The following is a 24,215-nucleotide window of genomic DNA, read 5'->3' on the forward strand; positions in this document are numbered from 1 at the left end:
GATACAATATTTTGATCATACTGTATGTACTTTTGCATCCTACTTTTCTTGTTTTTATATTGTGAGAAAAAAAAAACCTTTAAATCTTGTCAGCTCCTAAAATATATTTTATTTTTACTATTCTGGGGACTCTGTTGGCAGTATGAAGGCCCATTATTAGGTTGCTTTGTTAAGTATAAAATCAGCAAAAAGTAAAAAAAAATAGTAATTTTAAGAATCAGGTAACTGTACAAACAATTTTATCTAGACCAGGTTACTGGGGCCATAAGCCCCCTCTCCTTGCATCTTTATGATCCCACAACGCCAACTGGGAGCCCTGAGGCCCTGGTTAGAGGTTTGGGGCTCAGGTGACGGTAGCTGGAGGCCCACGGTCAAGGCTACGGCCGCGGGGTGCACGCCACTAGGCACCGCAGAGACTTCGCCTGGGCTCACGGGCTGTCCGGCTGTTTCCCTGGGTCCCGCTCTGGCCGCAGCCCCGGACCGACCGCCCCGGGCGGGGGAGCAGTCTGACCGGGGAGGACAAGGCGGCGGGGCGGGCGCAGAGCCAGGGACCTCTGCCTTTCAGGACGGGGGCTGGAGGCTCGGGGTCCCTCTCCCCTGAGGGCCTAACCTCGGGCTCCCCGCCGGCCCACCCCCATCCCCGCCGCGGCCCTGTGGCCAGCAGACAGTGGCGTCCCTGCGGCCCCAGAACTCCTCCGGACCGGGCACTCGCCCTCAACCAAAATGGCGCGGGAGGCCTCAGGTGGGGCACGTGACTTCGTGCGCCGCCCCGTCCGCCTCCAGCGCCGCTCCGAGCCCGGCGGTAAGCGGCTGGCTGTGGGCTGCCACGCGCGAAACATGCTCCGGGGGCCGGCGGCGGTCTGGGCGGCGCTCGGCCCGCTGCTTTGGGCCTGCGGGCTGGCGCTGCGGGGCGGGATGCTCTACCCCCGGGAGAGCCCGTCGCGGGAGCGCAAGGAGCTGAACGGCCTCTGGAGCTTCCGCGCCGACTTCTCCGAGAACCGGCGCCAGGGCTTCGAGCAGCAGTGGTACCGGACGCCGCTGCGCGAGGTGCGGGCCCAGCGGGGGAGGTGGCAGGGAGCCTTCCTCTGAGGTCTCGGAGCTGTCGGCCAGGAGGAGGTTAAAGCTGGACGGCTTTGGAGGCGTGGGAACAGACGACGGGGAGAGGGACTGAGAGGGAGGAAACGGGTGGAGGGCCGGCCCGGACGTCCGGGGGGCGGCGGGGCAGGCCTCTGCTCCAGCCCGGTTCGGTAAGGCTGGCTGAGCCGGACAGGCTCGCGGCGCTGGCACCGAGCTCGGGGGCGGGAGGACAGGAGGTGTAGGCGTCTTGGCACCAGCCCTGCCCTGGCGCGAAGGACCTGGGGTTCTGAGGTTCAGAGAGAGGACGGGGCTTGGCACCCACCCGGCCAAGGCCTCCTCCCCGGCTCTCCCCTCTGACTTGGGTGGTGTCGGCGGGAAGTGGTGCTGGGCCTGTGTGCCCACTGGCCCTCTCTTCTCTCCTAGATCCTCTTTTCTCAGTCTTTGCCATCCGTTCCTCAGGGGAGGAAGAACTGGGTGCCGGGCTTGTGCCCCACTCACAGTTTCCTCAGCAGAGCAGCCCCTGCCCCCACCAGCTTCCTCCCCGGGGCAGTCGGTTGTCTTCCTCTTAGGGTCTGGTCTGAACAGATCCTCTTGCCTCTGCCTGGGTTGTGGGCTGGGCTCGCCCTTGTCCACAGACTGCCCTGAGAGGGAGCTGGCTGCCCCCCAGCCCCAGACACAAACCATGCTAGCAGGAGGATCTCTTACCAAGTTATACATCCATTCAGCCAACGTTTTTTGAGTCTTTTACATGCAGGGCTGTGCCAGACCCTGGGATACAGCTGTGAGGGACAGAGGAAATCCCACAGACAGGACGTCAGGAAGGTCTTCCCCAGGCTGCTTCCAGGCTCACGAGCTGTCCTGCTGGTGCCTAGCCTTCTACTGGAGATGTTCAGGGGATGCCCTGTCAGGCTCAGGCTCACCCAGTTCTGCCAGGTTGTCAGAAGGCAGTATCCCATGGGCCCCCAAAGGCCTTCCCTGGCCATCCCTGCCACCCTCCACACTCTCTTTATAGAGCCGATCACCTGACAGCGGAAGCCTTGCTCACAGTTTTATTCCTAGACCCAGAACAGCATTGTAGGTATTCACTGCACACCGTTGATCGAGTGACTGAGTGACCGCTGTCTGCTTCGTGGAGTTGTGCGAATTAAATGAGCTCCATAAACGGCATCAGTCAGTTGCTGGCAAAGAATAAGAATGGTGGGGTGGCCTGGAATCCCGGGGCCCAGGGGAAGTCATCTTACCCAGCCTTCTTCCTGCAGGTCAGGTGGCTGGGGGACGTGGCCCCTGGGGAAGGGGGTTGCCTGGGTCCTGGTCCTCCATTCCTAGGTGGTCCGGACCTGATCCCAGCCCTTCTTTCCTCAGTCGGGCCCCACCCTGGACATGCCGGTTCCCTCCAGCTTCAATGACGTGGGCCAGGATAGGCAGCTGCGCAGCTTTGTCGGCTGGGTGTGGTACGAGCGGGAGGCGACCCTGCCCCAGCGATGGACTCAGGACCTGGGCACCAGAGTGGTGCTGAGGATTGGCAGCGCCCACTACTATGCCATTGTGGTGAGTACAACAAGCATCGGGCAGGGCGAGTGGTCAGGTGCAGTTGCTGAGCAGCCTGGGGCTGCCTTGGGGTGTGTGGTTCCCAGGGGTCACCTGACAGCCTGCCTCCTGGGGTGGACTGGGGGGGGGTACACCCATGTCCCACACTGGGGTTGGTGCCCTGGGTCGGGGGAAGGTTGCCTGATCTGTTCAGCTGGAGCTTCATTCCTCCATTCCTGAGGCAGGGGGCGGCTGGCGGGGCCCTGAGCCCCCACATACGACACTTCTGTGTGAGGGAGTGCCTGCGATGGCCGCCCTGACTTGCTGTTCCTCCCTGTATCTCTCTGTCTGCAGTGGGTGAATGGGGTCCACGTGGCAGAGCATGAGGGGGGCCATCTCCCCTTCGAGGCTGACATCAGCAAGCTGGTACAGAGTGGGCCCCTGGCCTCTTGCCGCATTACCATTGCCATCAACAACACGCTCACCCCCCACACTCTGCCGCCAGGGACCATCCTCTACCAGACGGATACCTCCAAGTGAGCGGCACCCTGCTCCCCCCTCCACCCCACTCCCCACCCTGCCGACTGGTCTTCCCACTAGGGGCAGGGTGGCCCTAGCAGAGGTGAGGCCCTGGCTCTGGGAGGCCAAGGAGACATGTGAGCTGAGGTCAGAGTATCAGAGCAAGGTCCAAGTTGGCCATTGTTCTCCCATCCTAGGTATCCCAAGGGTTACTTTGTCCAGAACATAAACTTTGACTTCTTCAACTATGCGGGGCTGCATCGGCCCGTGCTCCTCTACACCACACCTACCACCTACATCGATGACATCACCGTCAGCACCAGCGTGGACCAAGACACTGGTAAGGGCTCCCTGCAGGAACTTCCCTCAGCCAGGCCCCAAGTGGCTCTGCTCCCTGTTTGGAAAGATGCTCCAGGAGAAAGCCTCTGCCGGTATCTCTTCCCCCTCGGGGTTCCCATCCGCCCAAAAAGAGCTGAAATCCAGCCTGTCTGAACTGGCACAGGCAGCAGAAATCATTCATCTGGTCTGACCTCCTTTTGTGAGGGAACGAAGCCCAAGGAGAAGTGGGGCTCGTGTAAAATCATAGCTCACGGTGAATCGCTTAGGATTCATGAGACTCTGTGTCCCTTCCCACTGTGCTGCCCTCGCCTCATCTCCCCTCACTGCAGGTTGGGCTCCAGAAATAAACGGTTGTTGGCTGAGGACTCCTCAGAGTGGTGGCTGCAGGAGGCTCTCTGTGTGACCCAGATCGTGTCCCTCCCTTTTTGGTCTGATCTTCCTTGTCTCTTGCAGGGCTGGTGGATTACCAGATTTTTGTTGAAGGCGGTGAACACTTTCAACTGGAAGTGCGTCTTCTGGATGAGGAAGGCAAAGTCGTGGCCCAGGGGACAGGGGGTCGGGGCCAGCTGCAGGTGCCCCATGCCCACCTCTGGTGGCCATACCTGATGCATGAGCACCCTGCCTACCTGTACTCATTGGAGGTAACGAGGTCTTTTGCCCCCACCCAGCAGCCTTGGCTTCCAAGGGGGTGCAGGACAGGTAGTCAGGTACACGTGGTCCTCTGAGCTTCCGGTCTGATTTTCTCACCGCTTGGTAGGGAGGCCCAGTTTTGAAGAGCAGGCACCAGGGGCAGGGTGAATGTTCCTCCTTGTTAATGGCAGAAGCTGGGAATTTCTGCATCTCTCTGCGTGCAGCCCCAGACGTTGGCCGTTGTGGTTCACGAGGGGCCTTCCCGCTGGAGGGTGGGCTGTGCGGGGCTCAGGCCAGCACGGATGCCTCACACCGGTGCTCGGCTTTCACAGGTGAGGTTGACCGCGCAGACGGCAGCTGGGTCTGTGTCTGACTTCTACACTCTCCCCGTGGGGATTCGCACGGTGGCTGTCACAGAGCACCAGTTCCTCATCAATGGGAAACCTTTCTATTTCCACGGGGTCAACAAGCACGAGGATGCAGATGTGAGTCGTGGCTTCTGGGTTCCTGTGACAGTTGTTGCTCACCACTGCCTTCCGCGTGACCCCTGAAGCAACTGAGGGTGACTCAGAGCAGTGAAGCAAACTCCTTGAAACAGTTGCCGGATGGGGCCTGATGGGGCCTGTCCTTGTGCCAGATTGAGGGCCAATGGGGTGACCCTTCCGGGGCCTGGCTCCAGACGGAAGTGCATCTGGGACAGGGGAGGGAGGATCACTCGACTGTGCTCTCCCCTAGATCCGAGGGAAGGGCTTTGACTGGCCTCTGCTGGTGAAGGACTTCAATTTGCTTCGCTGGCTCGGGGCCAACGCCTTCCGCACCAGTCACTACCCCTACGCGGAGGAAGTGATGCAGCTCTGTGACCGCTATGGGATCGTGGTCATCGACGAGAGTCCCGGTGTGGGCATCGTGCTGGTGTGAGTGCCCGCCGCCCTCCCTGCTCAGCCTGCCGGGGGCGCAGGCGCTGACGGCTCCTTTTCCTCCCTCTGCCACAGCGAGAGCTACAGCAACGTGTCTCTGCAGCACCACCTGGAGGTGATGGAGGAGCTGGTGCGCAGGGACAAGAATCACCCGGCTGTTGTGATGTGGTCTGTGGCCAATGAGCCCACTTCCTTCCTGAAACCTGCCGGTTACTACTTCAAGTGAGTGCTCCCTCTGCCCTGGGTGGGGTCAGGGGTGAGACCTCAGCCCTTTGGTCTGGGTCAGCCTTGGGTGGCAGCGCTGAGGTTGGCTCTGGGGCAGGCATGTGCTATGAGAGGCAGCGTCCACTCCCAGCCCAGGTGGGGGTGCCTCCGTACATCGTCACTGCAGGGCACCAAGTACACACCCACCACTTGTGATTTCAACCCACTGAGCCCCAGTGTCCCTTTTTTACATCTGAAATGAGATCTAGGGTTAACTTTTTTTTTTAGGTTTATTTATTTTAAGAGAGCGTGTGCAAGTGGGGGAGGGACGGAGAGAGGGAGAGAGAGAGAATCCCAAGCAAGCTCTGCACTGTCACCACGGAGCCTGACAGGGTGTTTGAACTCACAAGCCGTGAGATCGTGACCTGAGCTGACACCAAGAGTCACATGCTTAACCGACTGAGCCACCCTGGGCACCCCTGGAGTTAACTTCTACACAGAGTGACTTAGACACATAACTTCAGGTTATGAAAAGAACAGTGGCCTGGCCCAACTATGATATAGAGGAGGGTCGTTTATATAATTACACGTGAGTGCATGAGCCAACTCTCCAGAAGAGCCAGTGAAGGGGTCAGACGCTTGCACTTAGATGTGGAACCGCCTGAGAACGCAGCTACAGATGCTGACAGTGGGGGCGTTTTGGTGACTGATGCCACTGGCGGTGTTTCCTTCACTGCTGTGCATTTATGAAGTGGTGACTCACTCTAGGTAAAGTTCCAAGCCAAACCAAGTATAGTCTTCTCTCAATTTTTATGTTATCTCCATTCCTGGGAAATTTAGTGCATGTTACACCTGCAAAAACCACTTGGTGATGCTTTGGGTTCATTTCTGTAAAGTGGCTTTATGAAACTGGATTATGTAGGCACATGGTTATAAACAGGTTTTTCAATGATATGCACGTTCTGACTGTTTTAAGTTACATTACTAGACAGGATCAGCCCATCTAAAAGTTCACGGTCCCGTTCACTAAATGCCAGTAGGCTCCCCCCACCCTGGCATTGCAGTGGACAGAAACCACACCTACGGGTGGTTTCCAGCAGTGGGAGGGTTTACTACCTCAGGGTGGGGGTGGTCCTTGGTTCCTTGTCTTTCTTACAATCATGCAGTTGTAACTTGGCCCACAGAGGGGGATCACTTCGCTTGGCTATAGAGGCAGCAGAGGCCATTCAGTGTCGTGGAGTGCTGTGAGCTGAGCCGTGGGTACAAGATGCGGGGCTCTGAGCAGCAGGCCCACTGGGCAAAGCTCTGAACGTGCAGCCTGGTGCCTTGAGGCACAGGCCTGTGTGAGCCAGGGCTGGGGAGACAGAAGTTTGTTGTGGGGCAGAAAACGCAGGTGTCCGAGAATGGGTGCCTGCAAGCTTTTCTGGGAGGTGGAGAGAAGGTGATGCGTGATTGTTGGTGCAGTAGGGAGGTGGCCAGGGAATGGCTGGAGCTGCCTGGGCATCAGGAGCTCAGCGAGGCTTCAAAGCTTCCCGGAGGCACACAGGTTGTTTCAGAGTGTGGCTCTGGTACTCGAGGTGAAGGGTGCTGTTCTGGCTTGAGGAACTGCATCCCTTGTATGAGGAGAGCAGGGTGGGAAGAGTGTCATGGAGAAGGAAGCCAGCTGTGGGGACGGGGAGCAGAGGAGCAAGCTTGACCAGTGAACGGAGTGACCTGTGCTGAGGTGGCCTGTGACGGGTCCCCAGGCTGAGCCCCGAGCGCAGGCTGGGCCCTCTGTTGGGAGCCTCTTTCCGCAGCTCCTCCTTGGTGAATGAGACGAAATGCTGTTTTTTCTGAGTATGGGGGTGATTCTCCAGTGTCAGTTAAGTGCCCTGCTATTGTCTCCCAGAGCCCTGTACCGCCCACTTGTAATGGCAGCATAGCATTTTCCCGTGCAAATGTCTGGTCCCACTGCTCCTGTTCCAGTCTCCAGTGAGTGCCCAGTGCACACACAGCCCGCCTCCTCACACACATCCTCTACTCGTTAAATTAACGTCCACGTTGGTCCACGCCCCACCCGTTCCCTGTTTTCAAGAGGTTTTTCCGAGATTCCGGCAGCACCCAGCCCAGCCCAGCCCAAGGACCCCAGCTGTGAGGGTGGCTTTCCCTCTGTGGGGGTAGGATTTGGGGAGCGAGAAGGAAAGAGGCCAAGGAACGTGATCTAAGGCTAGAAGACCATGTTTGCCTACCGAAAGGAGTCTTCAAGGTTGGGAGGGAGGAAGGGTTTTGTCTTTAGTTTTTGGCTGTGAGACAGGGTGGAGAGAGAGAGAGAAAGACGGCTGTATGAGGGCCCTTCCCAGACTGATGAGCCTGTGTCTTCTGCCCTCTGTGGACAGGACGCTGATTGCTCACACCAAAGCCTTGGATCCCTCCCGGCCCGTGACCTTTGTGACCAACTCCAACTATGAAGCAGACCTGGGGGTGAGCCTGGGGGTCTCTGTGCCACTTCTCTTCCCTGCCTGTCCTCTCGCCTTGCTCTGATCCTTGCTAACACAGGCTGCTGGGAGGAGCCCTGAGCAGCCGGTCCAGACGCGTCCCTGGATGGTCTTCAGGTTAAAGATAACTAGCTGCTTGTTTGCCCAGCAGTATGGCTTCTCAGTCCAAGGAGGCTGGGCACAGGGAGGTTTCGTGCGTTCTCAGGTCAGAGTCAGGGTTTGATGCTCCGCGGTTTAGTATGCTTTTAAAGTGGCACAGGTTTAAGGGAGCTTAAAGTTGTCACTGTCCAGTGTTTCTCAAACCCAGCTGGTTGTCAGAACCACTCAGAGAAGCTCTTTGAAAGTACAGATGCCTGGATGCTGATCTAATAAGTCCAGGCTGGCAATCTGAGTTTTTAAAAAGGGAACCCCTGACTGGAATCGAAGGGTCAGACAGGCTCACTTGGCTGGCTGGGCCACACGCATCCCTCCCCACCCCCTGGCGCAGCAGCCCCTCGGAAACTATGTGCAGGGTTACACTGAGGCTGTAGATAGAACATGGCAGCAAGAGAATGTGTCTTCACCAGAGAACTGAAGGCCAGTCCTTAAGAGGAAAGCACTACAGAAAGAGAAAACATCTGCAGAAAGAATGAAGGAGAGAACGCAATGTACAAAATGAACTGGGAACACTCCTTTTAACATGAGCGACCAAAGGCTCGTAGCCCTGGTGTTTCCCTTGCCATCTTTTGAGAACAGCCCCTTCAAAGAAGCATAAAGACTGTGCCCAAACACCAGCATGGCACAGGCAGGCATGGATGTCCTCAGAGCCCAAGTGGCATATCCTCGTTCTCGTCTTCTGTGTGGATGGGGCAGCCAGTGCCTGGGCCACAGAGGGTTGCCAGGCTCACCTGGTGGGATGTGTGATCCGTGTGCAAGTGTCCATCCGCGGGCACTTCCCCAGCTCCCTGTTTCTGCCCGCTGCTTTCAGCCACAGTTTGGAAAGGGGGTCGGTCGCTTGGGAAGGTCGGACCACATCAGCCCCAGTACAGGCTTTCGAGACTGGCTTGTGTTCTGGTGATGGGAGAGGCCGGACAGTTGGCTGGCCTAGCCCTTGCCACTCAGTCCTGAGCACTGCACTGTGTAGACATGAGGGGTCCCGCCCATCATTGCCGCTGCCCTCCTAGGAGGGAAGTTTTCGGCCACTCTGTGGCCCCAGCACCAGCTCACGAACGACATGGTTCACCAAGACCTTTGTGGGGAAAAAAAACGCCTCTGTCCTTCAGTTGGGAACATTTCCCAGGTAAGGGAAGCCCAGTGACAGGAGCGCCACCGCCCCGGGCTGGCACCGCGGCCGGCTCATGGGGCGTCTGCTCTACCGCTTAGTCTCTCCAGAGCCCAGCTACAGCCAGGTCAAGAGCGTCAGCCCAGGATTATAGACTTGCCTTATTCAGGTCACTTCTATGTCTGCTACACGTGGGAGCACTTAGATCATTTTCTGCAGCCCCCTGTTGCCTCCTGTGCCGGAAGAGCCCCCTGAGTTTGTGAGCCCTAATGCTCTTACAGTCTTTTGGTTCGTGAACAAGTTTAATGCTCTCATCCTAGGCGCCGTATGTGGACGTCATCTGTGTGAATAGTTACTACTCTTGGTATCATGACTATGGTCACATGGAGGTGATTCAGCTGCAGCTGGCAACCCAGTTTGAGAACTGGTATAGGACCTATCAGAAACCAATAATCCAGAGCGAGTACGGAGCAGACACCATTCCAGGGTTTCACCAGGTAAGTGGTGTAGAACATCGTTTATTTTTTCACTCTCGGACCTTTCCCCAAGCTGGAAATGTGCTCCTCTCCCACCCGTCACTTGTCCTGATGATCTCCATGCAGTACTGGCTCACACCAGCCTGTCCTCCACACTCGCGGCTGCCGGACTCGGGCCTCCGCCTTGCTTGCTTGGTCCTCCTTACTGGCCTTGTTTCCAAAGAGCCTCCCCTAGCTGCCCGAGTGGTCTCCTGAGCAAATCCGAATCTTGGGAGCCTTGTCATTGGCTTCCCCTGACCCCCACGCTAAAGCCCCAGTCTCTGGCCGGGGCAGTCAACGTCCTTTGCTCTCTGCCCTCTCCCAGGTCGTCCTCCTCTGCTTTCACTCCTGGGCTGTTTTCACTGTGCTTGTTGGCTTCCTGCTCTGGTGTGGGCTGTTCCGTCTGCCTGAAATGCCCACGTTAGCACCACATTCACTGACTACGGGATTCTTACTCTGTTCGCATCTCAGCTTAGACGTCCCCTCTTTGGTGAGGTTTACCCTGCCTGCCCTAGGCAGAGGAAACTGCTCCTTCTGCCTGGTCTTTGTGTCAGCGTTTCTCACTGGGTGCCATCATTATCTCTTTGGCCCCCTCCCTGACCAGACTGTGGGCTCCAAGAGAGAGACTGAATCCTATGTATCAGTGCTTCCCAAGCCCTCAGCAGTGTCCGGCCCTCAGTGGGTGCTAAATAATAATTGTTAAGGAAATGAATGAAATCTTGGAGCAAGGTTCTTTTTTTTTTTTTTCTGTTTATTTTTTATTTTTGAGAGAGAGAGAGAGAGAGAGAGAGAGAGAGAGAAAGGGAAAGGATCTGAAGCAGGCTCTGCACTGACAGCAGAGAGCCTGATGTGGGACTTGAACTCACGAACTATGAGATCATGACCTGAGCTGAAGTCAGATGCTCGGCCAACTGAGCCACCCAGGCGTCCCCGAGGAAGATTTAATCACTAGCTTTTCTCTCTCTCTCTTTTTTATTCATTTCCTTCCCAAAGATATGATGCTTTATCTTGGGGATTTTTTTCATGTGGGTTCTTGAAGCACAGCCAGCCCCTCATCCCTACCCAGCTTCCTTACACTCAACTGTCACAAGTACCACATTCCTTGTTGACACATTTTTTTAAAAATTTTTTTGTAATGTTTATTTTTGAGAGAGAGATAGAGACAGAGTGTGAGTCGGGGAGGGACAGAGAGAGAGAGAGAGAGAGAGAGAGAGAGAGGAAGACACAGACTCTGAAGCAGGCTCCAGGCTCTGAGCTGTTAGCACAGAGCTCAACACAGGGCTCGAACCCATAAACCATGAGATCATGACCTGAGCTGAAGTTGGACACTTAACTGAGCCACCCAGGTACCCGACACACCTTTCTTAATATGCTTATCCTTGGTATGTTGAACAGCTACCTCTATGTGCTATATTATTCTGTTCATACCCTTAAATTCATCTTGCTTACACAGAATGCCACTTTACAAACTGGTAAAGTAAGGGAAAATAGCTTATGAAGACAGTGTATGTGTACATCAGTTCTCTGTTTTTGAAAAGGTAACCAACTCTGAATGTTTAAGAAACTCAGTCTAGATCTAGTGCTGATAGGACCCTTTGCAGTGATGGAATGTTTCTGCATTGTCCAAGAGGGTAGCCACCAGCCACATGTGACTCTTGAGGACTTGAAATATGACTAGTTATGACTGAGTTGACTTAGTTTAATTCGGTTTTAAGAATTAGACAATGCGGTTGTCTAATGGGTTGTTTCCATTAAAACAAAGTAAGAACATCTACATATACAACTTTGGAACTGGAACAAAACCTGGCTCAGTTGTACCGTTACATTACCAGTGTGTCCTCGATAGCATTTCTATCCTTCTCTTTGGAAAAGAAAGCCAAGGCCTACAGGGCTTTGTTCTCTTGTAAAGTCACTGAAAAGCTCTATCCTTGAACATTTAAGATTTGAGTGCCCCTCAGATTGCCATGGGATGAAAACTGAGACCATCCCAAGAACCTCTAAAAGGTCATTATATCTTAGTACACAGCACACAGGCGCTCTTCACCAGGTACTGAACGAGTCCACAGATGTGGCCTCTGCCTTCGTTCGTCAGGATGCTTCTCACCTGTCAGGTCCTTGACGTCTCCTCAAGGGAGCTTTGCGTGGCCCTTCTCAGCCCCACCACTAGCCACCCCCTGGCTCTGGCTCTGGCTTTGCACTCTGCCAGTCACCCCCGTTTACCCTCATTACGCTAACACCTTGAGTCTTTCTTGTCGGAGTATAAAGCCTGCAGGGGCAGGGACACTTGCCTTTCTTGCTTGTCACTTCATCACCAGAGCCTCCATCCATACTAAGTGATTATTTGTCGAATGGACGGATGTGCTAAGTAGCAGCTGCTCACCCAGACCAGATACAGAGGAATTCGAGTTGAGTTCAAGTGAGTCACACTATTTCTCAAATCGTTAGCTGGCAGCTACTTAAAATGTGAGTTTTAAATTTATTATCTGAAGACTCATTTTTACTTCCAGTGTAGCTCAGCTTTCAGGCTGCACCGGTGAATAGAGATGGAAGATAAAATATCAAACTCTGCTTAGAAATAAAGCAGTTCCTAATTAAGGTTCCTTAAACAATCCCTTTTCTTTACTCTGGGCTACGCCACAGCCTGGCTGTATCTCCGCCCGCGCCCGAGTCCTGCAGTCACTGCAGCCCACCGTGGAGACGGGTATTTTGGTCACGTCACATGGATCTTTATTTTTATCTACCATTTACAATTCTGCCAGTTCTGCCTCTTAACTTCACTCTTTGCCTTGAATTCCAGGACCCACCTCTGATGTTCAGCGAGGAATACCAGAAAGGTCTGCTGGAGCAGTATCATTTGGTTCTGGATCAAAAACGCAAAGAATACGTGGTCGGAGAGCTCATCTGGAACTTTGCCGATTTTATGACTAACCAGTGTAAGTGGCAGTTGGGTTTGCGGAGTGTACTGTTCCTCATTTTTTCAGGTTGGCCTTTTAGTTCAGGACATTTGTTTGTTAGAGCAGTGGAAACGAGGGGGAAAGCTCTAATCAGTGTAAGCTACGTGAGGATTTCCTGGTTTGGCAAGCAGCAATCACTTGCCTGCTTCCCAGATCATTTCATGGTAAAAAAGCAAACGGAGGATGTGTTATCTTGAGGCAAAAATGACCAACTTGCCTCTGTCTGTTTCACAACAGTGTGTGGAAAAAGTGGACCTAGCGTTGGATTCACGTGTGGGCTACCCTTATTATTCCAGAGTACGGTACAAAGCCCAGGAAACTTAGTATGTTTTGGTGTGTTTTACATCGTTCACTTGTAGGAGGCAGGTTTACCAAATGCAAGTGTCAAAGCGTTTGGAATGTGGGAGGGTCTGAAAGTCTTCGGAGAGAATACCGTCTGCATTCTTTCTCAAGCGGGGAGACGTGAGGGCCACTTCAGTGCCATTCATCGTGGATCCCATTTCTTTCTATACCTGTAGGTGTTACTGGTTTCTTGATATCCCATAAACTTAGCATAGCGATTTGGGGAGGTAAGGAAGGATTTGCTAGTAGTGGGATTTACAACCTATTATTCACAGGGAAAGACAAGTCTTTGGAAGGCGAAAGTTTAATGAAAAATTAGAATGGAAAGAGGAAGGTAGAGTAAAAGGAACAAGAACTCAAGCCTCTCTCTGGCAAGTGAGATCGACGGCTCCTGAAGTCTGGTTTCGTGAATGGATGCGCTGGCTCTGTGTAGTAAGAAATTAGCTGTGTGACTGTGGACAGATGATCTGACCCTGTCACAAGCCTGTAAGTGGGGATGAGCCCCCTGCGGGTCGATGTAGGAATTCATGTGATAAAGTGCTTGGCCCAGTGCCTGGCATTTGCTTCTTGTGGAAGGACCTTCCCGTTCAACGGAAGCTGTGGTTTCACCTGAGGTGGAGAGAAGGCGTGCTGGGAGCCTGTGGCCCGCTTCGCCTCCTTCCCAGCTTCAGCTGCTGCAGAGCAGCCGACCAGCCACTGGCAGTTGGAACCCAGCCGGAAGTCTGCCTGAGAGAGCTTTGAAATCTGGTAGATCCCACCGAGGCACCCTTGCCTGGTCAGGACCCCAGCTCCCACTAGGAGAGCCGTCTCTTTAGAAAAGCCCAGACCTTTCTCAGGGTAACTCTGTCTCAGTCCCCACTTTCATTACTGGGCAGCTGAGTGCTCATGTTTCAAACCTTATTTTGCAGATAAAAGAAAAATAATTTTAGATTTTCCTCTAAGAGACAACAACAACAAAAATATACGAGGGAGCTGAGCTGTTTGGGGGAGCAGCAGGTTAAATCTTTAGCCTTACATTAAGTGGCCACTTCAGACCAAGCAATCCTAAGTTTTATAGAAAAGGACATTTCTGTTTCGTGCCCAGCTTGTCTCTAGGTTGGTTCCCGTTTGGCCCATCAGAAGTCATCTGAAATACCTTTTTGCCTTGTTTTTAGCACCGCAGAGAGTAATGGGGAATAAAAAGGGGATCTTCACGCGCCAGAGACAACCAAAAGGGGCAGCGTTCCTTTTGCGAGAGAGATACTGGAAACTTGCCAATGAAACCAGGTATCCCTGGTCAGCTGTGAAGTCACAGTGTTTGGAAAACAGCCCATTTACTCTTTAAAGCAAGAACTACCTCTGCTGACAAGAGCAGATAGCAGCCCCTCCTCCACAAGTAAGGGGCGACTTCCACAGCAGTCCTGGACTGTGCATGGCCGACTGGGAAGTTTCTGGCCCGGATTTTGTACTAATTTACCAGAAGGGAATGTCAGAGGTGCAAATAAAAGCTTTCGTAGTGTGGGAATAAAGAGTTGTCTTAAAAGTGACCATCCATAAATCCGATGATCTGTATTGCTGGAAAGCATCTGAAATTCTTACGTGTTAGGCTGTTTTCACAAACTTAGCTGTGTACGGACTCTTGCGAAACTTGCTTCCACACTCACACCACGGCCGGAGTTGCTGGGTGCAGACGGCACTTCTGTAGGACTAGCCTGGCAGCCCTCAGGCCCCAGGGCCTGTGCAACGAACCAGGCGCGTGAGGAAAAGACGACTGCTTCTTCAGCTTCACAGATGAGCTCACGTCCCAGTGAATTTACAGAAAGCGATGTTACTGGAATAATTGACAAGGTCTGTGTACCAATTTCCACCAAGTTAAGCTGACAAATAAGCATAAGAAAGGTAAGAGATGAAGAATGTCTGGATCAGAAGGGAGCTCAGAGCTTACCAGTTCTTCCAGGACATTATTCCAACCCCAGCCACAGTCTAGTCTTGACAGAAATGGACAGAGGAGCATAAAGGCCCATTAGTGCCTTCATATCTGACTCCACTGAATGTGATGGGACCCTCTTAAAGAGGTCAGGCCTACAGACAAGTAGTCTAGGGCTTTGTCCTTTTGGATGATGCCACCTGTCTTGCTCCTAGAGGATGGTCTTATTCCTTATGGAATCACTCCTCCTCCTCTTCCAGAGGCTCTGTTAAGGCAAGTAAGGTACATTATTCCAAGATGGCAGAATCGGTCCTGGTTTAAAGCTCAATGCTGTGGGGGCGCCTGGGTGGCTCAGTCAAGTGTCTGACTTTGGCTCAGGTCATGATCTCATGGTTTGGGAGTTTGAACCCCGCATTGGGCTCTCTGCCGTCAGCACAGGGCCTGCTTCAGTTCCTCTGTTCCCCACCTCTCTTTGTCCCTCTCCTGCTCTCTCTCTCTGAAATATAAATAAACATTTAAAAAAAGGGGCATCTGGGTGGCTCATGTCCAGTTGAGTGTCCGACTTCAGCTCAGGTCATGATCTCACAGTTCGTGGGTTTGAGCCCCGCGTTGGGCTCTGTGCTGTCAGCATGGTCTCCCTCTCTCTCTGTCCCTCCCCCAGTCATGCTCTGTCTCTCTCAAAAATAAATAAACGTTAAAAAATAAATAAAGCTCAATGGTTTGGAAAAAGGCTCCCTTTGGTGTCCAGTCAAATGGAGGACCGTGAACCAAAGCAGTTAACACAGAACTTGATTCACTTCACTTGTGGTTGATTCACGTCTCAACACACACCCATTTGTATCCTTTCTTTCCAAACTCCAGGAAAGACAGTGAAGATAACTGAACCTTCTTTTAGTGGCCATCTTTAGACCACTTTTAAGAAATGCAGGTGTTGTTGGTTCAGATATGAAGTTAGGGGTTCTGGGGGTTACATGTTTGTTTTGTTACCACTGAACTTAAGTTCCTTGAAGGAAATCAAGTTTTGCGTTCCATTTAATGTCAAGGAATAACACAGAACTCTTTACTTAACAACATTAAAAAAAATTAAACACTTAAATGTTTTACAAGTTAGGAGTGGTAAGGTCCATTTCCTAAATCCTGAGGTTCTAGAGAACGCGTTTGTTGTATTCAATAAAATATGGCTGAACTATATTTAAATGGATTCATCTTCCTTGCAGATGTTACCTTTTTAGGGGACTGAGTGGAGCATTCAGGGGGAGCTGAAGTAAAGCCGTGGGCAAGATCTGATCAGCACGTGCATGTGCTTATAGAACTCTAAGCACTAATTCCTTTCTCATGAATTCTTGACAGCCGTATATATCATAAGCCCACACGCATTCCAGTACTGGAATCTCTTAAGATTTCTGCCTGTGTCTTCTATAAATTACATCTAATTTAAGGGAAAAAGAACTCAGGACACCTGTAGAAATGAAGTTACAGTATCAGCTTCAAGAATAGTTTGTAGGAAGACTGGATTCATTGCAGCTTTTTGTTTGAAATGTAATACTGCAGTGTAAGAAGGATGGCCGTACAGCTTCCACAGGTAACGTCTACATTTATTTTATACCAAAAAGTTATGTGCAACAAATAAACATTCTTACATATTTACATTTGTTTTTACCAGTTAGCAAAACTGTGTCCTAAATCTCTGGTAAAGAATATTTCTATCTATATTAAAGGGGAAGTCTGCCCAGTGAACTCCACTTTAAATGAATGTTTACTCCAGAGCTGAAAGCACTAGTAATAAATATTTTCGATGGAACATACTATACAGATCATACACCTAATACTTAGGCCATGCTTAATACAGTTTTATAACAAAACATTTCACCTTTTCTGGGCTAATTATTTGTAAAAAACAAACAAAAAAACCAAGTAGCCTGGATTCCCACCCCTGCCCCTTTTGTTTGATTGAAGGGTAGTTCTCACAGATTAGGAATCATTAGTGCTGCCTAAAATGTCTGAATAGAAATGTTCCACCAATGCTTGTATCTCGGGGGAAAACCCATGAGGGCAAAGGTTGCAGGTTAGGTATTCCTTCCCAATAGGTTGACAATAATGATAGTGAATTTCTTGTTGGCATTTGTCCAATACAGATTTTCAAGACAAGGTCTGTCAGCATTCACTCACGTTAAGCAGTGGTTCTAATCTCAGTTACAAAGCAATTGCTGAAGATTACTTTGCACTTTTGCTGATAATCTTAAAGATATAAATGAAATACAAACAAATAAAAGCCAACAATTTAGGTTTAATTAGGTTTAATTTCACTGTAGTCTTGGTCCTATATCCTACTTAGTAGGGTCCAAAGATCTCTTGTACCAAATGGCAGATCTCTGTATGAAACAGTCAATGCTTTCAACATCTTTAAAAGTAATAGATTTAAAGAGAGGTGACATACACAAAGGAAAAGTAATTCCTGGCACACAGCTAGTTAAACCTGAGTTATTTCACCAGTTTACCTTCCTGGAAAGCACCTAGCTGAAATGCAAAACTGAATGAAATCCTCCAAATCACCTAGATTGCCTAGAATTTATCATTTAACCACAGCTTCTCTCATTTCTTCAAATGATATGACTACACAGTAAATAAGAGGCTTCATTTGTTACATACAACTTATTCCCCAAACCAAGAAGCATGGAATAACTGCAAAAAACATAAATCCAATTCTCCGCCCCCCCCCCCCCCCCCCCCCGCAGTTTGTTCTTCAATGTCGGTGGCTGGTAATGTCGCAGTGTTTTAAATATTCAGTCTCAAAAAGTCATAACGATCCTCAACTTTTATAGCATGGTGTTTTCTCCTTCTTGGAGTGGAAGAGAGGATGTAGAGGGGAGCCTAAATTCTTCCAGGGCAAAAATATCCCAGCACCCACTGGGGTCCTGTTACTTACTGACATACTGGCATTACCCTGCTGTTACTTCAGGCGGCACACCTTCATCACTCGGTGAGAAAACAAAGAGATTAATTCTACTGGGCTCATAGGAATGTGGCAAAAAATTTTCGTACAACTGAAACAGTGGTGTTTCCCCCAAGGCTTAGGAAAGCAAAGGAAAATCTTGAAGGGTCTGGCTGAACGTTTTTACATTTTATCACATGAGAGTTGACATTTGCAAGAACACAACATCAAGACAAGCTTTAACTATACTCTGCTGATTGATACCAAATATGATGAAAATCCATTTGAAATTGGGACATGAGGAACTTATTTAGCACAACCAGTGTTATATATACCACCGAAGTCTTCACTGTTAACCTTTTCCATTCTAGCCTAGAAGAAAGAAGCAGTAAACTGCCTGGCAGACCGGGAAGCACTGCGATAAGGTGACCTCATTGTACAAGTTCTCCAACATTACGACTTGTTTCTCCACAAACACCAGACATCCGATCAATGCTTTCTAGAGTTCTTTAACTAGAAACAAGAACAATACACACATAATAAAACAGGCATTGAAATATTCACATTCATGGGAAAACAGCCTTGAAATCTGAATTCAACTTTTACAAAACCTGTTAAAACCCGTTGGAAGTTCATTACAATTCAGATTTTATACCTGCCTTGGGCCAGAAAAATACATTGCATCAATTAGGACAGTTAGTTGGAAACTGCTGAACAGTTGCTGACTCTACACAGTACGGTTTACAGAGCAGAGCCTGTCCCCTCCCTTCAAAAAGAAGGCTTATTAAAGAAAAGTCACCGGTCTATTTTTAACATAATGATTAATCTAACTGGAAGCAAAAACATTGCTACTACTTCTCAATCTAAGGAACAAAATGATTGTACAGAACCTTTTTATAGACTGATGCAGGCTTTCTACTTCATGGTAAGAGGAAGGAAGGACACTTCTGCCCAAGTTCAACACACAAAATATTTGGTTTGAGATTTAAGACAGAAGGCACTTTTAACATTCTGATATAAGGTGTTAACCATAGAAACATACTGTCACACTTTCATTTGGGTTTATTCAAATCACTCTTAAAACCTATGCATTGCGTAGTTACTAGAAGGAGTAGTGACACCTTTAGTGTATTTTACCTTCAGATATTTCTACCCGTACTACTCCCGGTTATGCAAACTGAGCAGCGTGTCAGCCCTAAAATTTACAAATCTAGTGTGGACTCTAAAACAACTAGACATCCAATTAGTGCAGAATTAAACAGGAAATACTACAGAGCTACCCAAGAGCAATCCTACTCTGGAGCAACTGGGCTTATACTGGTTATTTCAAGGTCCTAATACTGTTTGGTCGACTGGCACCGATGTTAAGGAAGAATATCTGCATGAAAATTCAACTGCTGTAAGAGACTTTACCTAAAAATGCCATGTTAATATTTCCAGCTTTTCTCCAAAGAAATCTACCCATTTCCCCATTTTTAGTGTCCTGAAGGCCTTGGATGTGAAGGTCTGGTCACATGACTCATTTGGTAAGGTTATAATCAATCCAGTTTTATGACTAGACACAGGCTTGACTTGAATGTCCAAATTTAGTTTCTTCCTTTCTGAGGAAGGAGATGAAAGGGAACCAACTACCCTATTATTTTTGCTGTCAGTGCTGGACCCACAGCTGTCAGTACTTTTCACAAGATGCTCTGTATGGACTTACTATTTTCACTATTTCTTCGGTCAACGTTGAGCTGACAATTCTTCATTGCTACACTTCAACTAAACTGTACAGTAAGTTCTGCAGGGATGGATCCAATATTTCTACCTTTATTTACAAATATCACATAAATGGATTCTAGTTGAATCTACATGTTTAAATCCATCGGCTAAAAACATATTACATATTGTAAACATGGCAATATTTAATACAGTATCTATTCTAAAATATTTTCATGTCATGATCACATTTGTTATACCTGAAATTGAATTTATACACATTAGAGAATTACTAGCAATGGTTGCTCACTTTACAATCAAGGGCAGGGGGCTAGGGCTACATTTTATTATTTCAGAAACATTTTCAAAGTAAAGTTAAAGCTTGTCTTTGATTGGCTCGGCATATCCTTTTTTTTTTTGTATCCATATTTAAAATGAAAGATTGACACAAAATAGCTAGGGCCCCTTCTAATTTATAGGATTTTATAAAATCAGTTTAAGATTCTCAGGGAAAGTGTCTGTTGTGAAGAATTAAAAAAAAAAAAAAAAAAACCGCTGCAAAATAAACTTAATGGAAAAGGGAACTTCAGGCCGTCAGTCCGGAGCTGGTCAGGCTGTCAGTCTTGCTTAGGCTGCAGCTGCCGTTTCCAGGCCTCATTCAAATAAACTAGTCGTTTGTAGTTGATGATAAGAAGAATGAAGTTCAGCACATATGTGATGACACAGATGATGCAAAACTCCTTCAGCACAAAGTACAGAATGTAGGCCAGGTACAATGACCCCACCACAGACACGATGGAGGACGTCATGAGGATTAAAGCTGCGACTGCACTTGCTGTCATGCCTGCAAGAGAAAGAGACGTGTGGCTCCGTCAGTCCTTGACAATGGCGAGAAAGTTTCTGAGTTAAAAGCTAGCACTCCATGATTTGCTGCAGCGTTGCAATACTGATTTTACTGCAAAATGCTATGGAATTTGAGAACAAAAGTTACTCATCTATTTTATTAAGATTATGCAGGGTGACTTTTGCACACAGAATACCAGTTTTATAGCTGCAGTGTTTTTGATTTGTCAGTATTCTAGGTGAAGTATCACTTCTATCATAAACTAGCTTTAGTTAAGTCATGCAAAGAAAATATGCAGTCTTGTAATCACATTATGCAATGAGCCAGTCTGTAAAATTGACAGTCTCACCCCCTCCTAATGGATAAAGGAATGTGGGGACCCCAACCTTCTCTCCCAAGCAGGACACGCTTCCCCTGGCCTTTGCACTGGAGGCTCCCCATGTGTGGGAAGTAGAATTTGCTTTCCATGTTTAGATCAAATTTATCAAAAATCCGAAATGGGAGATGATTATACCAATATGCTGCTGAAGAAGGGGAAAAAAAATTGTAGTAAACATTTCAGAAAGGGCTCACCCTGGAAGATAACGGAAACCACGTTTGGCCAGTCGGCCACATGTGGGTCAAAGTAGATCAAGAAAAAAGGCAGTTATGTGCACTAAACCAGGGCTCTCTCGGTGCTGACACCCTCACGTGTATTGTTTTGTAATTTCCCACAGCTAACAGAAATGAGAACGTGTGTGCTTATTCTCAAGGACAGAGGAGTTAGAGCATTTTACACTACCCTCCTACCCAACAACTAACGGACAAGGAAAACACAAAGAGGAAAAAATAATTGGTGGTAGGAGGTTTGCAGAAGTTAAAGAGCCGAAATCCCCACCTCCTGTTGAATGAGAAGCTGCCTGGAGGCTATAGTCTCACCATAAAGGCCTGACTTGCCCACAGGACTGGTCAGTACTACAGTATGACCTCTCATAAGACTCTTCAAGACTAAGATACTATTGGATTACTTACAGTGAGGGACTGGCCAACCTGGCCACCTGCTTTTGTAAATAAAGACTGACTGGAACCCAGTCACACTCACTCATTTAGGTAACATCTGTGGTAGAGCTGAGTAGCTGCGACAGCCAGCAAAGCCTAGATGGTTTTCTGTCTGGCCCTTTACTTGAACAGTTTGCTAACGTCATCGATGCTCAATGTCTAAAACTTCAAAAATTAATGCTGCCACATTAATTTTAAAAAGAAAGTGAGTTTCAGAATGATACGAGCTGTTATTTACTTCCTCCATGTCACTCTCTTCCTTGAGATAATAATTGTTTTTACCTCCTAATACTGATGTGTGGATTAAAAGAGCTGATAGGTGGGGCGCCTGGCTGGCAGACAGTGCAACTCTTGATCTCAGGGTTGTGAGTTCAAGCCCCATGTTGAGCTTAGAGTTTAGTTAAAAAAAAAAAAAAAAAAAAAAAAGATAAATAAGGGAGCTAATAGGTACAAAGCACTTCGAATGCTCCATAAATACTGGCTGTTGGTTAAGTACTATTGTACCAAACCTGTCCTAATGTAACATAATGTAGGCTGGTGGCTTGGGATACAATTCCCAGTGGAATTTACAATGTGCTGTAACTCTAAATAAATGACAGTACTATCAAACAATGGAATATTTTGCAGCTGTAAGGAAGGATGAAGACACTTAGTGGACGGCTATGGATATCAATGTATTAGTCAAGCAAAAAAGAAAGCAGAGTATATAGAACAGTATGTATAGCATCTGCCTTTTATATTTTAAAAGCAGGAAAATTAAGATAATATATTTGTATTTTCTTGGATATGCCTTGCGAAACTCTACAGCAACAACAAGCAGATACCAGTTGGGCATGAAAGGCAGTAGGAAGTGGGCAGAGGGGGATGAGGGGTGAGGTAGGCATTTCGCTGGACAGCATTTTAATTTTTTTTTTTTTTACTTTTGAACTCATGAATGTATTACCTATGGAAAAATTAAAAATGCTGTCTCTCAAACACCTTAGAAGGGAGTGAAGATGATGTGCTCTGGAAAACTGTTAAATGAGCTCACATATATATGCCTTCAATGTGCCTCCAGACATTAAAAATGCATGTGAATGCACAAAATTGTGAACAGAAAAGATACAAAGGATACATATGATTTAAAAATATATATATAAGGAAATTTACAAATCAAATATTATAAATAGAAATTTGTTCCGTCTCTATCTCCAAAAATTAACATAGTCAAAAGCATGTTTTGGGCTATTTTAATTTTGGCTTATATGTTTGGATTTATAGATTCTTCTTTAGAAATCCAAACAGAAAAAATAAATGGAATAAAAAATAAAAATCTCACTCCTGGCCTCCAACCACCAGACCCTTTCCTATGCATTCACATGCATATATGTAACATAAACTTGTATCTATTATACTATAATTTACTTTTTTCACTAACCTGTGTCTTGATCCTTCCAGAATATACATGTAGACCTACTTTTTCCTTAAATGGCTACATAGTATTTTCTAGTATGGAGGTAACCTAATTTATTCAGCCATTACGTTTGAACGCTTCCAATTTTTTTGCTATTTTAAACTGTACTGCTGTGCATATCCTTGTGTATATTTTTGTATTTCTATAGGATATAGAACAGGGCAAACTTGATAAGGAATATTTAGAAAACTTAGATTCACAATTTGCCTCATAACAAATCAACTTCAGCTAGACAGAAGAGCAGAAAAGAGCTGGCAGATAATAGGGCAGAATATTAACAATTGAAGCCCAAAGATAAAAATGGATAGATTTAACTCTAAAAACATAAAAAACTTTCGTATGATCAAAATTTACCAAACTAACATAAAAAAGGAAAAAGAATGGGTAAAATGTTTCTAACAAATATGGAAATGGACTATTATCAGGATCCCATCAACAAAAGTGACAATGTAAGGAAATTAAAATGTAATAATGGCTATACTTTGTAACTACTGAATTAGAAATTTAAACATTAAAAAAAATCTATGTGTTTTGACTCATCCATCTCATGTTTGGAAATTTATTTTGCAGAACTAATTCAAGGAGGGTGGTGTGTGTGAAGGGGCCTTTAAACGATGTTGATTACCACAGTGTTAATGAGCATAAAAAAATTGAAACCTTGTTATCAACAACAACAAAAAACTGAAAAGGAGAAACAAAATAAGGATTCATATAAAATTAAGTAAAAAGAACAGAAAGCAATGGGAATAGTGGAGGTGTAAAGGTGATGAAATTATGCACATGGTTCACTGTTAGTGTTTTCTCAGTGTGTAATAGTTTTAAGTAACCACACAGTATATAAAGTAATAAGAAAAAAAGTTTCCAGGGAAGACTGGAGTAATAAGTTCTCTGATTGGGACTGTTTTTTTCTGGACACTATGGGATGTTGCCATCCTTGATTAAACACCAACAGATACCAAGTTCAGCATTAGCATCATCAAAATCTTAGGGAGCCAAATTTTCACAACAGAAAAATGTACTGCAAACTAGTGGTTCTATCATTAACATGCTTTTATTTAATATAAAGACATTTCAGGGAAAAGACACAAAGTACTAAATGGAATACAACAAAACAAACTTATTTTTGTATTGCTGTATACTTACCAAGTAATAATTGTAGTATATAAAATATAAGTCCAAAGACACTGTTTGGCTGGTTTAATACACCATCCTTTCCAAAAATGGAACCCAAAAGACCAAATCCTCGACCCCATCTGTAAAATAAGGAAAACCAATAACCCTATTTTGAGTCCTCCTATTTTTAAAAATATAAAATTGAGAATGCCATGCCAATACACCCATCTGAATCTCTAAGTTGCCTATTTCCATATATTCTCTTATGCAAAAGGTAGGATAAAGTACTCTTTTTCTTTTTAAATGTTTATTTATCTTGAGAGAGAGAGCGCACACACGCACGAGCAGGGAAGGACAGAGAGAGAGGGAATCCCAAGCAGGCTCCGCGCTGTCAGCACAGAGCCCAACGAGGGGCTCAAACTCACAAACTGCAAGATCATGACCTGAGCCAAAGTTGGACGCTTAACTG

General features: G+C 47.7%; 2 protein-coding genes across 3 annotated transcripts in view; one reads left to right on the forward strand and one right to left on the reverse strand.

The window, feature by feature from the left end:
• Positions 1 to 775: 775 nt before the first annotated feature.
• GUSB (glucuronidase beta) lies at positions 776 to 14,285 on the forward strand. 2 transcript variants are annotated; one of them, XM_047839028.1, is made up of 12 exons: positions 776 to 1,047; positions 2,440 to 2,625; positions 2,959 to 3,140; positions 3,321 to 3,463; positions 3,916 to 4,103; positions 4,425 to 4,577; positions 4,828 to 5,006; positions 5,085 to 5,231; positions 7,589 to 7,673; positions 9,269 to 9,445; positions 12,261 to 12,396; positions 13,914 to 14,285. In XM_047839028.1, the coding sequence occupies exons 1-12, from the start codon at positions 838 to 840 to the stop codon at positions 14,081 to 14,083; spliced, it is 1,956 nt and encodes a 651-aa protein (XP_047694984.1). In that variant the 5' UTR covers positions 776 to 837; the 3' UTR covers positions 14,084 to 14,285. The 2 variants fall into 2 exon arrangements, with proteins under 2 accessions (XP_047694984.1, XP_047694985.1); XM_047839029.1 differs by lacking the exons at positions 776 to 1,047; positions 2,959 to 3,140; positions 3,321 to 3,463 and having other exon boundaries at positions 2,559 to 2,625.
• A 1,954-nt stretch (positions 14,286 to 16,239) lies between these two features.
• Positions 16,240 to 24,215, reverse strand: part of VKORC1L1 (vitamin K epoxide reductase complex subunit 1 like 1) — a 64,850-nt gene continuing 56,874 nt past the window's right edge. Inside the window, exons 2-3 of the mRNA XM_047838943.1 lie at positions 23,777 to 23,886; positions 16,240 to 20,142 (exon numbers count right to left, since the gene is read on the reverse strand). Of these exons, the coding sequence (XP_047694899.1) occupies positions 19,916 to 20,142; positions 23,777 to 23,886 (337 nt within the window). The 3' untranslated portion in view covers positions 16,240 to 19,915. The remainder of the gene's footprint in view (positions 20,143 to 23,776; positions 23,887 to 24,215) is intronic.

The sequence above is a fragment of the Prionailurus viverrinus genome, chromosome E3, assembly GCF_022837055.1.
Source record: "Prionailurus viverrinus isolate Anna chromosome E3, UM_Priviv_1.0, whole genome shotgun sequence".
Lineage (NCBI taxonomy): Eukaryota > Metazoa > Chordata > Mammalia > Carnivora > Felidae > Prionailurus > Prionailurus viverrinus.